The sequence below is a fragment of the Sciurus carolinensis genome, chromosome 10 (genome assembly GCF_902686445.1).
Source record: "Sciurus carolinensis chromosome 10, mSciCar1.2, whole genome shotgun sequence".
NCBI lineage: Eukaryota > Metazoa > Chordata > Mammalia > Rodentia > Sciuridae > Sciurus > Sciurus carolinensis.
The window spans coordinates 109324939-109342447 of NC_062222.1; the positions used below are offsets into that span (position 1 = coordinate 109324939).

The 17509-nt window shown below is 42.4% G+C and overlaps 1 protein-coding gene across 3 annotated transcripts in view; it reads left to right on the forward strand.

The window, feature by feature from the left end:
- Nucleotides 1–15319, forward strand: part of Tmem156 (transmembrane protein 156) — a 55750-nt gene extending 40431 nt beyond the window's left edge. For 2 of the 3 annotated variants that reach the window (XM_047567030.1, XM_047567031.1), the window contains exon 7: nucleotides 2272–2747. In XM_047567030.1, coding sequence (XP_047422986.1) covers nucleotide 2272 — 1 coding nt within the window. In that variant the 3' untranslated portion in view covers nucleotides 2273–2747. Of the gene's footprint in view, nucleotides 1–2271; nucleotides 2748–15205 lie in introns of those variants that run through there. The other variant, XM_047567032.1, reaches the window with a different exon arrangement.
- Nucleotides 15320–17509: the final 2190 nt, after the last annotated feature.

A 17509-nucleotide genomic window follows, 5' to 3' on the forward strand; every position in this document is an offset into this window, starting at 1 on the left:
AAATGTATAAGTGCATTCTACTGTCATGTACAACTAATTAGAACAAATAAAAAAATTTAAAAAAGATGTGTCTTAGAAACTTTTTTATGCATTCTACAAGTATATATAATATAATAAATATACATAATATATAATATAATATATACATATATGTAAGTGTGTGTGTGTATACATATACATATCTCATTACTGGGGATTTAACCAGGAGTGCTTTACCACTGAACTACATCCCCAGCCCTTTTTATTTGTTTTAAATTTTGAGACAGGGTCTCATTATTATTAGGAGTGAGTTGCTGAAGCTGGCCTCAAACTTGCAATACTCCTGTCTCAGCCTCTGCTGGAGCTGCTAGGATTACAGGCATTTGTCATTATACCCAGCCTCATTCAACAAATATAAAGTAAAAATATTTATTAAATAGCTACTATGTTAAAGGCATTCTATAACCATTGTAGGGTGTATATAAATTATATCAGGGAAGAGGGAGTATATTAGTCAGGTTTTCATTGCTGTGATAAAATATTGGAGAAAATAACTTAAAAAGAGGAAAGGTTTATTTTGACTCATGGTTTCAGAGGTTTCAGTTGGTCAGTTGGCTCCATTGCTTTGGGCCTGTGGTGAGGCAGAATATAATATCATGGTGGGGAGCATCCGTTCATCTCACGGTGGCTAGGAAAAAGAGTGAGGGTGGGGAGAGAGGGAGAGGAGGAGGAACAACAACAACTAGGGTCCCAATATCTTCTTGAAGGGCACACCCCCAATGACCTACCTTCCTTCCTCTAGGCCCTGCCTCCTAAAGTCTCCGCCACCTCCCAATAGCACTGCAGACTGGTAACCAAGCCTTCAACACATGGCCTTGGGAGACATTTAAGATCCAAACCATAATAGGAGGGAAGCCAGAATTTCTGAGTTCCCTCTATTGTGCTATATACTCTTCATAATACTTGAGTGGTTGTCAGCAAAGGTCCTAATAAGAAACTGGTATTATACCCAAATTGAGTCGTTCGAGGAGAATTTGATCCTGTGAAACAGGATGTGGGAAGGCCAACGGGGAGTGGAGCACCCTGGCACTAGTGACAGTGAAGTGCTGCTACTGTCCTTAAGACCAAAGCAGGAGGGAGCTCAGATAGACAGAGAGACACACATGCACACACACAGTGAAGAGGTGGGGAGGGCAGTCTGACCGGAGTGTGACCTGGCAGAGGACGCTCTGGCCTGTGGTTGCCCTGGAAAGAGAATAAATACCCCCACTCCGCTGTCCTGGCTTTCTCTGATGGCTCATACTCTCCACTGGCCACGCTCAACCAGGGCCAGTCAGCACTGGACCCAGTTGAGACAGTTCATGGAGGCTGACCTCAGCAGCACCAGGCAGCATTGATGTAAGTGGAGAGCAGATCTGGAGACAACCAAAGGATCCAGCATATATGGCTCCACAGTCCAACCTGCCACCAAGTACCTAGGATGCATTCATATTCGGGACAAAAGAGAGGCAGGGCTTAGTGCTTGGGTCTTAATGCAATCAAGGTCTGCTGTTGGCTCAGAATATAGGTAGAATATAGAATAGTGATATTACGTGTCAAGGAAATATTGTGGGACGTGACACTTGATGCCCCTCACTCCGGGCTGCTCCACCTGGCAGATGAGAGCTCCTTTTTGGTCATTCGCCAAATGCCTCTTTATTACCTACCGTGTGTCAAGAATTCTTCTTCTACTCATTGGCAAAAATAACAAGACTGCGAGTGGGGGAATCAAATTAGGGAAACTCTAATTCCAATGAACCAGTGTCAAGCTATATGATAGAGCTATTCCCAGGGGCAGAGGAGACCCCGCACTCAGGGCACAAGATGCCTCATATATACTAGACATTCCATAAAAATCTGTTGGGTGAAAGAATCAATCCCAACTTGTCTCTACTACAATCATGGAATGTTGTTATTGAAAGAAATTTGCACAAACACTTTCATTTTCATTTAATAGTTGGAGAAGGAAGGACCAAGGTACTGTGGTAGCAGAAACTGGGGAGACCCTAGGTTTTCTTGGTTCTAGGGTCAGAAGTTTCAGTTCTACCCACGCTGTCATCTTAGGAATGTAATGGGGGCTCCATTGCATAAGGAGATTAGAAAGTGACTGAGGACGTTTCTCAGTGTTCTTATAAATGATTTAAAATTGTTTTCTACCGATTCTAACTTAGGGAATACTTAACAAACTTTTTGTGCAAATAATGTTTTTTATTTCCTTTTTTTTTTTTTTTTTTTTTTTTTTTAAATCTTCAGACTATCCCTGGGCAGATTGGACTGAACCCTGTTGAAGAATACTTATAATTTTATTTTGGGAATGATTGGGCTGGTAAATGTTTGGGTCCAGCTGAGACTGCACAATAGGAAAGCAGCGGGTATCAGACCGCTTGGTGGGAAATAGCTCCAGAGCCTTTCATTTGACCCAGGAGATCAAGGGAACGAGCCTGTTTTCAAGGAACCAGCGTGAGACATGGAAAACAAGCCGGAGAAACCCACGGAAGGAACAAGGGAACACTTATTCTTTTTTTTTTTTAAATCCACCACTAGAGTGGACCCAAGGTTTTAATTTTGACCAAGAATGGTCAAGGTTGAAAGTTCTTTCTCTCATTGCAGATTCTGATTGGGTGATTTTTTCCCCCCCGTACTGATAATAGTTTCTACTTGGCAAATTACTTAAGAGGACCTGGGTTGTTTGCTTACATATTTGTTTGCATTTATTAATCTTGCCTCCTTTTGGCACTAGAATGTTTTTTTTTTTTTAATTTATGGATACCAAAATAAAATGATTTCAATGAAATATTTGGGTATTTAAATTTAATAGCAAAGTGTTTCCTCTCATTCTTTTGGCTTTCATATTTGTTATAACCTTCATGGATGTCAAGAACGATGATAGTTATTAAATTATAATAAAAAGCACATATAGACAAGCAGACAGCTCTTAATGTTGAAAAATAACAGAAATATTTTCCTAGAGTTAAGATGTCATCTTTTGACATCATTGTATGATTAAGCTTGCTTGCTTATCTGAGTAGATGTGCAGAGTTTAATTGTAGGGTCGGACTTAATATTAAGTGACAGGGTTTTGGACATGCGACCTTAAAATATAGCACTGGAATATTTTAAATGGAATGACTTTGAACAAACAGCAGAAGGAGGAAGGTCATTCTACTCTTCCCCTACCACCTTTCTTCCTTAAAGCGGTTTATAAAATCTTTTCTGACCTTCCTCTGAAACAGATAAAATCCCTGTGTGAGAGGCACCCTCCTCTGTGGGGCCAGGAGCATTCTTGTTTCCAAAGACTTGGGCCACAGAAGAGTCTGAACAGACACCTGGCAGAGCGCCCCGGTTCATCATCATTAGAGCATACGATTTCTGCCCTGTCCTATTTTACTCTCCATTCTTCATCAAACCTACTAGAAAAAACCCTTGGGTTTCACTCATTCTTTAGGTCTTCATTTCCTTTTGATGTCTCTCATGCTACATAAAACTTATTTAAATAAATCAGTATTTTTTCCTCTTATTAATATTTTGTTATAGAGGTCTCAGCTGTGATCTTAGAAGGGTAGATGGAAAAGATATTTTTTCTTCTGTTACATTAGCAGCCTTAATAGGAACGAATATTCTAGCATAGAGGGTTTTTTTTTTTTCTGGTTCTCTCTCTGCCTCCCCCTCCTCCTTTTATTGCTAGGTCACGAACTGAAATTTTAATTGTAAGATTTAGGAATTGAAAATTTGGCAAATGGAATTCTGCTAGTCTTACTCTTTCTTGTCTTCATATCTCTAATTAACAGGTGAGTCAGCTCGGGCCTGGGATTTTTCTGCAGGAGGTGGGGGTGTCTATGAGGTATGGATATTATACCATTTCTGAAAAGCCAAATTATTGTTTCTTTGCACATCACCGATTATGTTATGACAAATGACTTGGGACTCAGTGGGAACTTGGCTTACAAAAGGCATAAATTAAGTACAAGTTCTGTTAAGTTGTGGCACTTTCAGGAAGCTAATTTCACTTATTTATTAAAAGAGAAAACTTTAGTCGACACTGGGAACCTCACAAAGGCTAGGTCTCTGTCCACCAAGAGCTTAGGAGCTGGTTGAGGGGACAGGACATGTGCACATTTGCACCACCGGCTGAAATACAAGACACATAGAGTAAGGTGTCGTTCACAGGTGCTGGCCTCCTGCTGAGATCTTCATCCCAATGGCGCTTTTCACACCAGTTTTTTACAGTTGTGCTTGGGGTCACTTACCCGTGCCCCCTCCTTCTGTAGACTAGAAGGTGTGTGGGTGGTTCTCTTCCCTTGGCAGTTGGGGTGCTGTCTGACTCACAGGCAGTTCTTCACCAACGCTAGGTGAAGAAGCATCTATGGAGCACGTACCGTGTCTACTTTTGCTTCTTCCTCACAATGACAACTTGTGACAGCTGTCACTCTCCCTGAGAAAGCTGAGGTCAAAGGAGGTTCACCAATTTGCCTGCAGTGTCAAGGCTACTAAGTGATGGCGACCTAAGTTGTCTGGCTGCCCTGCTCCCTCTTCCTGCTCTGTGGGGTGGAGGTGGAGAGGTGACTGAGGAAGAGCTGCAGCCAGAGCCACGTCAGGGCTCTCTCCTGAGAGTGCAGGGAGGCTGGGCTGAACCCACCCTTGAAGTCTTCTCTCTGCGATTGGTGCTTGGTCACTGGTCTTGGGTGTCCTTTAGTCTGGCCGTTCTGACCCCATCTCCATCTGACTGGCCCCAGTTAAAGGAGAATCTGTGGTCCTTGGTGCCCGGCATGATTCATGGTTTCCTGTCCACACTACTGAGCCTGGCTTTTAAAATGTCTTGCTGTTCAACTGGTTCCAGTCTGACTTTACCCACCCCAGGACCCCTCCCTATGACTTACAGCTTAGTCCTGTATGGACGCTTGTCAGCTGTGACCTACACTCGTCTCCTTGGCTGCTTGCTCTGCTAGCAGCCAGGACCTCAGTCCTCTGTGCAAAGAATTCGGGCGCAGGTTGGAGAGTGGAGAGAAGAAACAAGGCACCGTGCCAGGAGGCTGTCACAGTCGCTCCACTGTTGAGTGGACACAGTGGAATCAGAGTAGCGGAAAAAGGATGGATGCAGGAGAGGCTGCGGAGGCAGCGTGCGTGGTGTGTGGCCACCGGAGCCTGCAGGGGTGGGAGGAAAGAGACCCACGCAGCAAAGTTTCAGACTTCTCCCTGCAGAAAATAACGTTATGCAAACTTAAAGCAGCAAGTTTTGTTTCTAGAAGGATTTTCACTTTCTGGAGGATTTCCCCCAGCCTAGCTTTCAGTTCAGCTTTCTCCTCTTCTGTACTCAGAGACCCTTGCCTGGAACACTCAGACCACCTTCTCTTCCCTGCCTTTCCTCTGGTTGTTACCGGTGCCCTTTTTCCTTCCAGCTTGAAAAATCCTGTGTCCTGTTCCACCCACTGTCTTTTAAATAACGTCTCTTGTTGTGTGTGTTTCCCTAGAATTTAGTCCTCTTACCATGCTTCTTCTGTCCTGCCTTGTACCACAGCTGATTGCCTTCAGGTCTGTTCCCCCAACCCCAGGCTGTGAGTGACAGAGGGAACATTGTCTCCAGCCTGTGTGTCCCCAGTGACAGGCTCCTCCCTTACAATACTCGTCTCGTTAATGACAGATGTTGCTTGTAAATTCAGCAGCTGGTTACTTATAAGAGGATGGAATTGGCAACCTACTTACCAGGGCCTTCTAGCACAATGATCGTGTTTTCTGTTGTTGTTGTTTATAAACTTGGTGGTGGGTACTGAACATGTAAGCTCATTGTATTACAATTCTGTATAGTTTGCGTATATTTTAAACTATTCTTTTGTACCTACTTGTATTAGCCCATTTGTCATTATTATAACAAAATACCTGAGACTCAGTACTTTATTAGAAAAGAGGTTTTATTTAGCTCACAGTTCTGGAGATTTGAGCCCTGGCTTGGCTCAACTCTGGTGAAGTATCATGGTGGAAATGTGAGGGAAAGATCACAAGATGAGACAGGAAGCCAGAGCAGGGGAGGGCCCAGTCTTGCTCTTTAATAATAACCCTCTTTTAAGAACTAACTCATGGTCCCATGAGAACTACCTTATGTCCTTCTGAGGGCAATGGTCCTGTGACCTAATGACCTCCTCCTAGACTCTGCTTCTTTTTTTTTTTTTTTTTTTGCAGTGCTGGGGATTGAACCCAGGGCCTTGTGCTTGCAAGGCAAGCACTCTACCAACTGAGCTATATCCCCAACCCTAGACTCTGCTTCTTGAAGGACCTTTCAAGTCCTAGCATTGCTACACTAGGGACCAAGTCTTCAACCCTTGGGGGAAGACCACATATAAACCACAGCACTATTCAGCATTTCATGAATTCAAGATTTACTTATTTATTTATTTATGAGTACTAGAGATTGAACTCAGGGACACTTTACCACTAAGCTACGTTCTCAGCCCTTTTGAAAAAATTTAAAACAAAACTTTGAGACAGGGTCTTGCTAAGTTGCTTAGGGCCCCTCTAAGTGGCTGAGGCTGGCTTTGAACTTGCGATCCTCCTGCCTCGGCCTCCTGAGCTGCTGGGATTACAGGTGTGAGCCACCATGACTGGCACAAAATTACATTAAAAAAGACAAACTGGTGTTAAATTGCCTCCTTCCTTCCCTTCTCCCTCTGTCAGTAGATAACTTTTGTCTGCTTGTGTCTGTATCTCTTTCACAAATATGTTCCTTTCCTTTCCTGTAAGACTTGGTGGAATAAAGATGTGAACTCAATTTTCTGACACTTTGTTCTACTTTGTTTACTTCTTTCTCTGTCTCCTTGTTTATTTTACTTTTTTCCCTCTGTCTATGTATTTCTTATAATCACTCTCAACTATTTGTGCTATTCTGATGGGTGGCAACTTTAAGATAATAACTGGAAGGGAGTTCTTACATTTAACAAATCGCAATAAGACATATTATCAGAAGAACCAGGTGGCATGATGACCAAAAGGTACATTTTAAGAACGCTCTGAAGTTAGACTTGGTGGCAGATGCTTGTAATCCCAACTACTTGGGAGGCTGATGCAGGAGGATCTCAAATTTGAGGCCAGCCTCAGCAACTCAGTGAGACCCTATCCACATACACACACACACGCACACAAACTGGGATGTAGCTCAGTGGTTTTGCACCCCTAGTTTCAATTCCTAGTACTGGAAAAATAAAATGATCTGTGAACTATGTGCTTATATACTAGAACTTACACACTTTATTAAAGACAGAGTGGTTGATTTAGAAGCTCCTATGAAAAGATAAGGCCTACCATGCATGCTGGGGCAGAGGAGACACAGAGACACATTTGGAACAAAACAAAACAAAACAAAACAAAAAACCCAAACAAAACCTACACACAAACAACTTCACAAACTCATCCAGATGAGTTATTCCTGCCCTCTGAGACTTAAGATTGTTACCACAGGGGACTATAGAGATAACCATTGCTGCTTGAATAGTTCTGTGGATTATCAATTAAGACACTTTCATCTGCAAATAATGGAAGGCTCAAGTCAAAATAACTCACATGATAAGGAAAAGTATTATCGTTCCTAGTGGCGAGTTCTGAATAGGGCTCTCAGGTTGATTAATTCGAGACTGACGTCATCGAGTGCTCAAGTCTTCCACCCTGTTGTCTCTGCCACCTCGAGTGTTAGATTTTGTCTTCAGGCTTTTCCTCTCCTGGTTTCAAGAAGAGACTGTATGGAACTGAGGGGCTGCAACACCCAGGATCATTACATCCTTAAGCCACAATGTCTCCTCTGCCTTAGACACTTCCTTCTCTTACCAGAGCATCTTAACAGACCCACCCTTAACCACCCTGATGACAGGAGCCTGGGACTCACACGGCTAGTGTAGACCAGTCAGGATTGACCTGCTTCTCAAGGTGGGAGAGGAATTGACCATCAGTTAAAAACGGGGCTCTGTAAATACAGAAGAGGATCAAAATGACAGCCAGGTACCTCTGTGCTTCTTCCACCTTGATTCCAAGGAGATGTGTGGAGAGAGAAAATGAAAGCAGGATAGTGTCCTCCCAGAGTGTTTTAGTCAGGGTTCTCTAGAGGAACAGAATCAACAGGAAGTATGATTATAAAAGGGGATTTATTAGACTGGCTTGCATGACCAGAAGTTGGATTGTTCACAATGGCCATCTGCAACTGGAGACCTGGAAGAACCAGCAACTGCGCAGTCCAAGAGGCAGAAGCCCCGGAACAAGAAAGATCAACAGTGCTACCCTAGTCTGAGACCAAGGCTTCTGGAAACTCCCTGGAGAATCACTGGCAGAGTCGTCTTTGGAAGAGTGAAGAAGTGAGAGTACAATATCCTCAGATGATCCATGCAGCGACTAAGAACCTGTTCAAGAAGGGTCGAGCTTGCATCTGCATCTGCTTCCTTGTTCTTCCAAGCTTTATTCCATCCAAGCCACCATCCTTTTGGGCAGTGCTGCCCATGCTTAGGGAGGGTCTCCACTTCAGTTCTCTATCCCACATGCCAGTCATTCCTAGACACACCCTCATCGACACACCCAGAAGCCTCTTAATCATTGGCATCTCTTAATCCAATCAAGTTGACAGTTCAAATTAGCCGATACACAGAGCAAGCTCCTGAGGCACGCTAGGACTGTTCTGCTCGCAGGAGACATTGCCAACATTTTGTGGTGGGCATCCACAGCTGTGTGAGAAGATAGTGTTCTCATGGGGCCGTTGTCTCTATCCAAAGTTACTTCTGTTTTCACTTGGGAGGGTGATACCAGTGTGGCGTCACAAAGACAACAGCAGGAGATGCACAGTGGTCATTATCTTTTCTGTCAAACCCTATTCCAGGCTCCTCTTGGGAATCACCTTGACCCATTGAACAACATCTTGGGGCTACTGAAAATCCAGGTTGCTTACCCACCAGCCCAGGGGTGGCATGTGACCTGAGCTAGATCCGTTTGACCCTCTATCTTGGGATTGGGTGCAGTGATATGAAGGTGGAAAAAAGGACCAGAGCTTATTTGTTCTAGTAACAGGGTTGAGTCGCCTCTGTTCTCTACACCCTCCACACTCTGCACCCCACCAAGCCGCCTTGCTTCTGAGCCTGAGTCCCTAGCCTTCCCCTTGACCGTCCTCAAAAAAAGAACCTTTTCCCGCTGAAGTGTTCAGAGTTGTTTTCTATTGCCTGTTGTATACATCGTACATCTACTTTATTTTATAAAGTCATAGGATGTCTGAGCTGTAAGAAATCTAGGAGTTCATCTAGTTCAGCTCCTCACTTCATAGCCGAGGACACGGAAGCCCCAGAGGTTGAGGGTTTCACCCCCGTCACGTCGCAGAGCTTATGAGTGACAGAGCTTGGCATAAAGATAAGGTCTCCTTCCCTCAGGGAGTGCAGGCTCCTTAAAAAAAATCCCTTTTTAGTGTCAAGCACAGTCTTGCTCTGTAACTTCAATATTTAATAGAGGACAGTGACTTCAAAATTCGGATCCCCCATTCCCTGAAACAATTTTCTTTGTGTCATTTAAAGACTGTTTTCAGAGGTAGTCCTTCAGGGTTTTGGCGTCTGGTAAAGACAGGCACCTGTTTCTCTCCTTATATGGAGTCTTGCTTCTTCCCGGCTATCTCACCGTGGATTCTCTTGCATGAAGTCAGTGTTTGGAAAGGAAGTGGTTTGCTCCAAGAAAACATCTGGGCTGGAGTTCAGAGAGTGATTATTTATCATTTCTGAGTCTGTTCCTCCAGCTGTGTGCCGGAGGAGGAGTTTTTCCACTCACAGTGATTGGTACACATCTGGCTCTGTATTAACCGCTGCCATGATAGCCAAGGTCAGGCTGGGCCCAGGAAAGGAATTGACAGTAACAGGACTGATACTGTTTGAAGCTCTTAGTATGCATTAGTTAATTCATTTTCTCCCCACAAGGCTAGCATGGAAGTAGTAAGCATAGTTATCATTACCTCTGTTTGTAGGTGAAAAAATTAAGGCAAAGAGAGGTTAAGTAACTTGCTCAAGGTCACACAGCTTTTAAGTGGAAGAGTTGAGATTCGAACACAAGCCAGGTTTTCTTTTCTTGCCAGTACTAGGGGTCATACCTGGGACCTCACTCCTGCTAGGTAAGCACTCTACCACTGAGTTACCCCAACCCTCAAGATCCAGGCTCTTCACCCTCTGTTCTCTTGCATCTCAACCACAAAAACTCTCCATATGGAAGTAAAAATGAACCCTTTTTCTGAAGAACAAAAGATTGTTCAATTAGGCATATGGTTGTCCATAAATACTTCCAGTAGGGAGTTCTGTATTGTGAATCTCTTTTATTCCAACAATGTTTGGAAGATTACTTACTGACGATACTACAAAACTTCTACACAGCAAAGGTTCTGGCCTCTACCCATGAAACCGAGTACCTCAGAAATTCATCTATGTGATAGTTGTGAGAATTACATAAAATATAAATTTTTTTTGCTCTAGATGCTCATAAAATAGGATCAATAATTAATGTGTCAATTGAATTTTTAAAAAAACATTCTTTTAACCCATCTTGAGTTCCCCTGTGATGAAAATATTAATTACAATGCAAAACCACCCAAGTGATGATGAGAAAAGACTGAACTGGGTACCTGAAAAGTTCTTTTTCTCCTTAGGGGTTTCAAAGCACATTTTTCTATTTGAAATTTGCTATAGTACGTTACACAGAGATAGGAAATCATCTCTATTCCATTCTTATTTTGGCAAACAGACAATGTAGGGTTCTTTCTTCTTCTTTTTCTTTTTTTTTTTCTTTCTTTTTTTTTTTTTTTGGTAAAGAAGAGTCTATTTAGACTTAAGCATGTTTCTATTTTCAGATAATTGAGAAATTTTAAATGAACAATAACTGCAAAAAATAGTTGGGTCCTTTAAATGTGAACTTTAAAAGTATGCTGGTGGTAAAGCATTAAGCTGGACAAATAATTAATTTTCACTTACCAGTTTACAACATAAAATGCCTACCCCTGTCCAAACTAGTTATTAAGATATATGTGTGTAGATAGGTGCATTTCTATTTGTCACATTTTGGGTAGAGTGCAACATATTAAAACATTGCATTCGTGAAAATAATGAATGGAATAATGAAATAAACAGTTCTGTATTTTTAGATTATTTAAAACATTTAAACTTGATTTCTCAAAGGACTATTCACCATCCTGTAATCTAAAAATAAGATCAGGAAGCTAGAGGTATAGCTCAATGGTAGAGCACGTGCTTAGCATGCAGGAGGTCCTAGGTTCAATCCCCAGCACCCCTCCCGACAGCAAACAAATTAGAACAGTTGCAGGTAGATTTTGCTAAACCAAGAAAGGAGCATAATGATTATCATCCACTATTTTCTTCTACAGTGCCATTACCTTACTCTCCTCATCCTTGGAAAGCTTTTACAAGAAAGACTAATGGCCTCATTTGGATTTCTTTCTTTTTTTTTTAATTAAAATATTTTTTATTTTTACAAACACATTTCGATTCATTGTACATAAATGGGGTACATCATTTTGTTTCTGTGGTTGTGCACAATGTAGATTCACACCATTCATGTAATCATACATATATATAGGGTAATACTGTATGTTTCATTCTACTGTCTTTCCATCTCCACCCCCTCCCACCCCTTCTTCCTCTACACCATCCAAAGTTCCTTCATTCTTCTCTCCCCCCCCCCCATTACATATTGTCATGCACTTATCAGAGAAAACATTCAGCCTTTGGTTTTTGGGCTTGGCCTATTTCACTTAGCATGATATTTTCCAACTTCATCCATTTACCAGCAAATGCCATAATTTTATTCTTCTTTATGGCTCAGTAATATTCCATTGTGCATATATACCACAGTTTCTTTATCCATTCATCAATTAAAGGGCATCTAGGTTGGTTCCACAATCTAGCTATTGTGAATTGAGCTGCTATGAACATTGATGTGGCTGCATCACTGTAATATGCTGATTTTAAGTCCTTTGGGTATAAACCAAGGAGTGGGATAACTGGGTCAAATGATGGGTTCATTCCAAGCTCTCTGAGGAATCTCCACACTGCTTTCCAGAATGGCTGTACCAATTTACAACTCCATCAGCAATGTATGAGTGTGCCTTTTTCCCCACATCCATGCCAACACTTATTATTGCTTTTGTTCCTGATAATAGCCATTCTAATTGGAGTTAGATGAAATCTTAGGGTGGTTTTAATTTGCATTTCTCTAATTACTAGGGATGATGGGCACTTTTTCATATATTTGTTGATCACCTGTATATCTTCTTCTGTGAAGTGTCTGTCCATTTCCTTAGCCCATTTATTGATTGGGTTCTTTGTATTTTGGGTGTAAAGTTTTTTAAGTTCTTTATAAACTTTGGAGATGAGCACTCTGTCTGAAGTGTGTGTGGAAAAGATTTTCTCCCACTCTGTAGGCTCTCTTTTCACATTATTGTTTCCTGTGCTGAGAAAAAACTTTTTAGTTTGAATCTATCCCATTTATTGATTCTTGCTTTTATTTCTTGCACTATGGGGATCTTGTTAAGGAAGTCTGGTCCTAAGCCAACGTGATGGAGATTTGGACTTACTTTTTCTTCTATTTGGTGAAGGGTCTCAGGTCTAATTCCTAGATCCTTGACCCATTTTGAGTTGAGTTTTGTACAGGGTGAGAGATAGGGGTTTAATTTCATTTTACTGCATATGGACTTCCAGTTTTCCCAGCACCATTTGTTGAAGAGGCTATCTTTTCTCCATTGTAAGTTTTTGGCACCCTTGTCTAGTATGAGGTTACTGTACTTATGTGGATATGTCTCCTTGTCTTCTATCTTGTATCATTGATCTACCTGTCTATTTTGGTGCCAGTACCATGCTGTTTTTGTTACTATTGCTCTATAGTAGAGTTTAAGGTCTGGTATAGTGATACCTCCTGCATCACTCTTCCTGCCCAGGATTGCTTTGGCTATTCTGGGTCTTTTGTTCTTCCAGATGAATTTCATGATTACTTTTTCTGTTTCTATGAGAAATGTCATAGGGATTTTAATTGGAATGTGTTAAATCTGCATAACGCCTTTGGAAGTATGATCATTTTGATAATATTAATTCTGCCTATCCAAGAATAGGGGAGATCTTTCCATCTTCTAAGGTCTTCCTCAATTTCTTTCTTCAGTGTTTTGCAGTTTTCATTGTAGAGATCTTTCACCTCTTTGGTTGGATGGACTCCCAAGTATTTTATTTTCTTCTTTTTTGTGATGTTGGGATTAAACCCAGGGCTTTGCACGTGCTAGGCATGGGTTCTCCAAGTAAGCCATACTCACACCTGTAGCTTTTTTGCTTTTGTTATTTAAGCAATTTATTGATACAAAGTTCCATTATGTCAAAACGAACAACAACCAGGTGCAGTAATGCATGCCTATAATCCCAGCTATTCAGGAGGCTGAGGCAGAAGGACCAAAATTTAGAGGCCAGTCTGAGGAACTTAAGATCCTGTCTCAAAATAAAATTAAAAAGAACTGGAGGTGTAACTCGTGGTAGAACATTCCTGGGCTCAATCCCCAGGAACAAAACAAACAAACAAAACAAACCCAAAACAACAGAACTTAAAGATCACAATACAGTGAGAAGTTTTTCTTGTATTAATCTTTATTCAGAGTGACAAACCGAGTAGGAATAGAAACACTGTTTGCTTTTTTTCAGTTATCTAAATAACAGACTAACACTAGAAGAAAAATTTTCCAGGGTTCAATATCTGTTGCTTTTTTACAGAATAATTAGAGCAATGTGAGCAAAAAGGACCTTTTTCGATTCAGTGTTTTAGTGTCGGAAATTTCAGCCAAGAACACAGCCCCACAGGCTGGTTGGGAAGGAATGGAGGGAGGTGCAGGAACAGTAGGGAGGTGAGAGAAGAGAGGGTATCCGGTTGCCCTTGGGAACCAGTCGTATGAGCCTTGGGGACATCTAGGTGTCCCCTCTCTGGGGACCCAGGTTGGCCCACCTGAGTCCCAGGCCAGCCAGTGGGAGACTCCATCTCTCCTTCCTGTTCACCTGGTCCAACCTCAGTAGGTGAGATGAGCAGAACCTCCACCCTCAGCTCAGCCGCAGCCCAAGGTTCTTGGCCGTTTCTCCAGGGAAATTAAAGTGAAGCTTATTACATAGCAAAGTCCCGGATGGGCTCCCTTTTGATTACCAACCCAGGGGAGGTCTTTTATTTCTCCATCCCTTTGTTAATACGAGACCTATCCTATGCTAGGTGCAGTCTGACTCCAGGGACAGTAGCCCTAACTGCTCCAATGTAGCCTGGAAACGGGAGGCTGGGTCTTAACTCCTTGAGGGACTAGTCTGATCCATGTCTGAATTCCCAGTACAAAACCAGGTTCCTGACACGAAACTTACCCAACCGTTGTTTGAATGGAGCACTTTGGGAATCCAGGCAAGAGCACCTAAATCAAGGGTAGAAGACAGAAGTAAAAGAAGACGTCCTGAAGAAGGGGACCCTCTCTGCCAAGTGAAAGGGCCCTTCAAGGATAAGTTAAAGGATAAATTGGTTAGGACAAAAGGAACACACAGAAAGGAACGAGGGCATTGGTGCACAGAAAAGGGACCTTCTTCAAGGTCTATGCGTCCTCAACACACACACACACACACACACACACACACACACCGTGTGCACAGGCACGTGTGGGCGCCTGACATTCAGGAGACGGAAGTTGCAAATAATCACTATGCTATTCTCTCTTCCAAGGACATTGCTGTAATTAATGTGTGAGAGAGGTGGGCTTTGTCATGCTCGAGAATGTCAGAGTTCTGCTGGGGAAAATTGACAGTATTGTGATCTATTGCAATATTTTTTACACGGTATAATTTGGGCTTGTATCTGCTTAACCAATTAAAGATTAAGCAGGCAGGCCTTGAATACTACTGCACAGCTGAAAGAATGATTTATTATACCAAAGGTTATTGGAATAATGGGAAGCCAGTTTGCATTGAGAGAGTCCACCATTGCTAGCTGTTCAATGTGCTCCCAAACCAGGCTTCCCTGTTCAGCCCAGAGAAAAGTTGTCCCTTAAACCCCCCTCTTAGAGAGTGTCAGTGCACAATAACAAATTAAAGGGCTTGGGAAGTCCCCATAGTTAAAGCAAAATAAGTTTATGGTGAAGCAAACACATATCCCAGAAAAATCCTTTTTGTTTTCTTTCTAGTGTTCCCTGAATACCTATTCTTGGATCATCATAGTAAGAATGTCAAGACCCTAGAGGACTTACAGAATTTCATCTACTCTGCTGGGCTTATTCTATAGCCAGATTAAAAAAAGTAATCCCAGTTAAATTCCACTTAAGCACAATGACATTTGTGCCCGTGATCTGGTCCTGATTCAGGGAATGCATTGGTTTCTGGCATCAATATGGCTGAATATCTCAGTTCACCGCGGGTTCTCCACAGGCTCCGGTCATGGCATGGTGGCAGCTGCATGCATTTAATTGCAACACATAGAGGTGAGAGAACTTGGTGCAAGGGATGAGCCCCAAGGATTTCTGTGGGTTTCACACTTGAGTCTTGTGGGAGGAATTAATGTGAGCACCTGCAAAGACAGGCCCAGATTATGAAGGGCCTCGTGTGGACTTTTTCCTGAATGCTGGGGTGAGCGGAGAAGGTTTAATTAGAGGAACAACCAGGCTGCACTCCTGGAGACACTCCATACGCTACTGTCATGGGCGGGATAGAGGGGACCTGAGTCCTGTGCTGAGACCAGGCAGGTGTCTATCACACTAGCTCACAGGGAGGATGGGAAGAAAGAGGGAAGCAAGACCAAGGCAGTGGGCTTGGGAAAGATACCCAAAGAGGTAATGGGTAGCATTTGGAAACCAAATGGATGTTGAGGATGAGGAAATGCAGCAGCAATTTAGGGTGACAACTGGGCTTCCGGCAGAGGGAACGCTATGCCTCCAACTAAGAGAATATAGGAGGAGGGGGAGAAGTGATGAATTCAAACTGGACAAATTTAGATTAAATTCAGCGTGACACCCAAATACTGATATACAGAGTTCTGGTGGGAAGTTGACTCCTGGGATCCAGGAGGGACATCTGGGCTCGAGGTAGGAACCCCAGCTATTAGCACATAGATGGTATTGCAGAAGGTTTGGGTGAGTCCAGTGCATTACTTTGCTCAAAAAGATAGATAATTTTGGATGAAAGAAATGCAAAGAGAATTTCTTTTCTTTTTATTCTTTTGTGGTGCTAGGGGATGGAACCCAGAGTCTCGTGCATGCTAGGCAAGTGCTCTCTCTGCCACTGAGCCATACCCACAGCTGCAAATCTGATCTTGAGCCCTTCTTGACTTGGGAGAGTGCACAACAGTTGCAATAAATGTTTGACCTGATTGGCTGGATATGTGAATGGAGAGATGTTTAAATAAATGACAAGACTAGGTCCTGGAAAGTCTCTTTTGTTTTATCTTGCAATTTGCTTCAGTTTCAGATCTGGCATGAAAAAAAATGTGGAGACCTTTAATAAGCAAAAAGACAACATTTGGATGCAATACATGGAAGACTTTACTCCTGCTTTTAAAAAATCAATGAGCCTTTCATTCTTGAAGTCTGTACATTTAGGCCCATCTGATCTATATTCCCATTTGGTATTGACACTCTAGCAGTGACTGACCAACTGCTGCCTTTTCAGCAAACCCAGCTGGAGATGACCAGCTGAGTTGCAGACTGGGGACTGTTCAGCGAGCAAACATGTTATTTTGCGCATGACTTCCCTTGAGTAAATGTGAGTCTTCACCCTATATTTTTGGCCAGAGACCAAGTGGCTTTAAAAGAACAGATAGGTGGGATGCAGGCATTGATTCGTAACACCAATGTCTCGTCTAAATGGCCACGCTATGGTCTCAGGGACTGCAGAATAGACCAAGACTCCTTGGTAATCAATCACACTACAGAGCCAGGAAACAGGGCTCATGGAATCATGTCTTCCATTATTGTCGATGGTAATCTTACCCTGAGAATAAAGTGGAAAGGTAGTTCTGACCCTTTGGGAATCATTGAGAAAATACTTTAATATGCACACAATGGTCGAAATATTTTAACACCTCACTGCATGTACCAAGAGGTTTGGACATTGCCAAGGGAATTACTAAGTCATGCTGTGGTTTAGGAAGGTCAACAGGACTCAGATTCGTTATCTGCTAAGACTTTTCTCTGCTTTCCATTTTTTTCCCTCTGAGTAAAATGGAACTTTGAGAGCAGAACAGAGACCTTGAGGCACTCAACCCTGGCACGCTGTTTATTTCATCATAAATTTGAAGAGGGAGAGACAAAAATTGCAGATGCAGGGATTTAAATTCCCTTATGCTAAATTTGTTGAGATGAGCAGATTGTAAACTGCCTTTTGCAAATATGATATGCATGTGGGCATCAGGCTAATAACTCCAAATCACAGACTTGTTCATCCGTGTGGTGTTTCCCTCCAGAAGTTTCTGAGATTGCTTCTGTAGTGGTTATGGA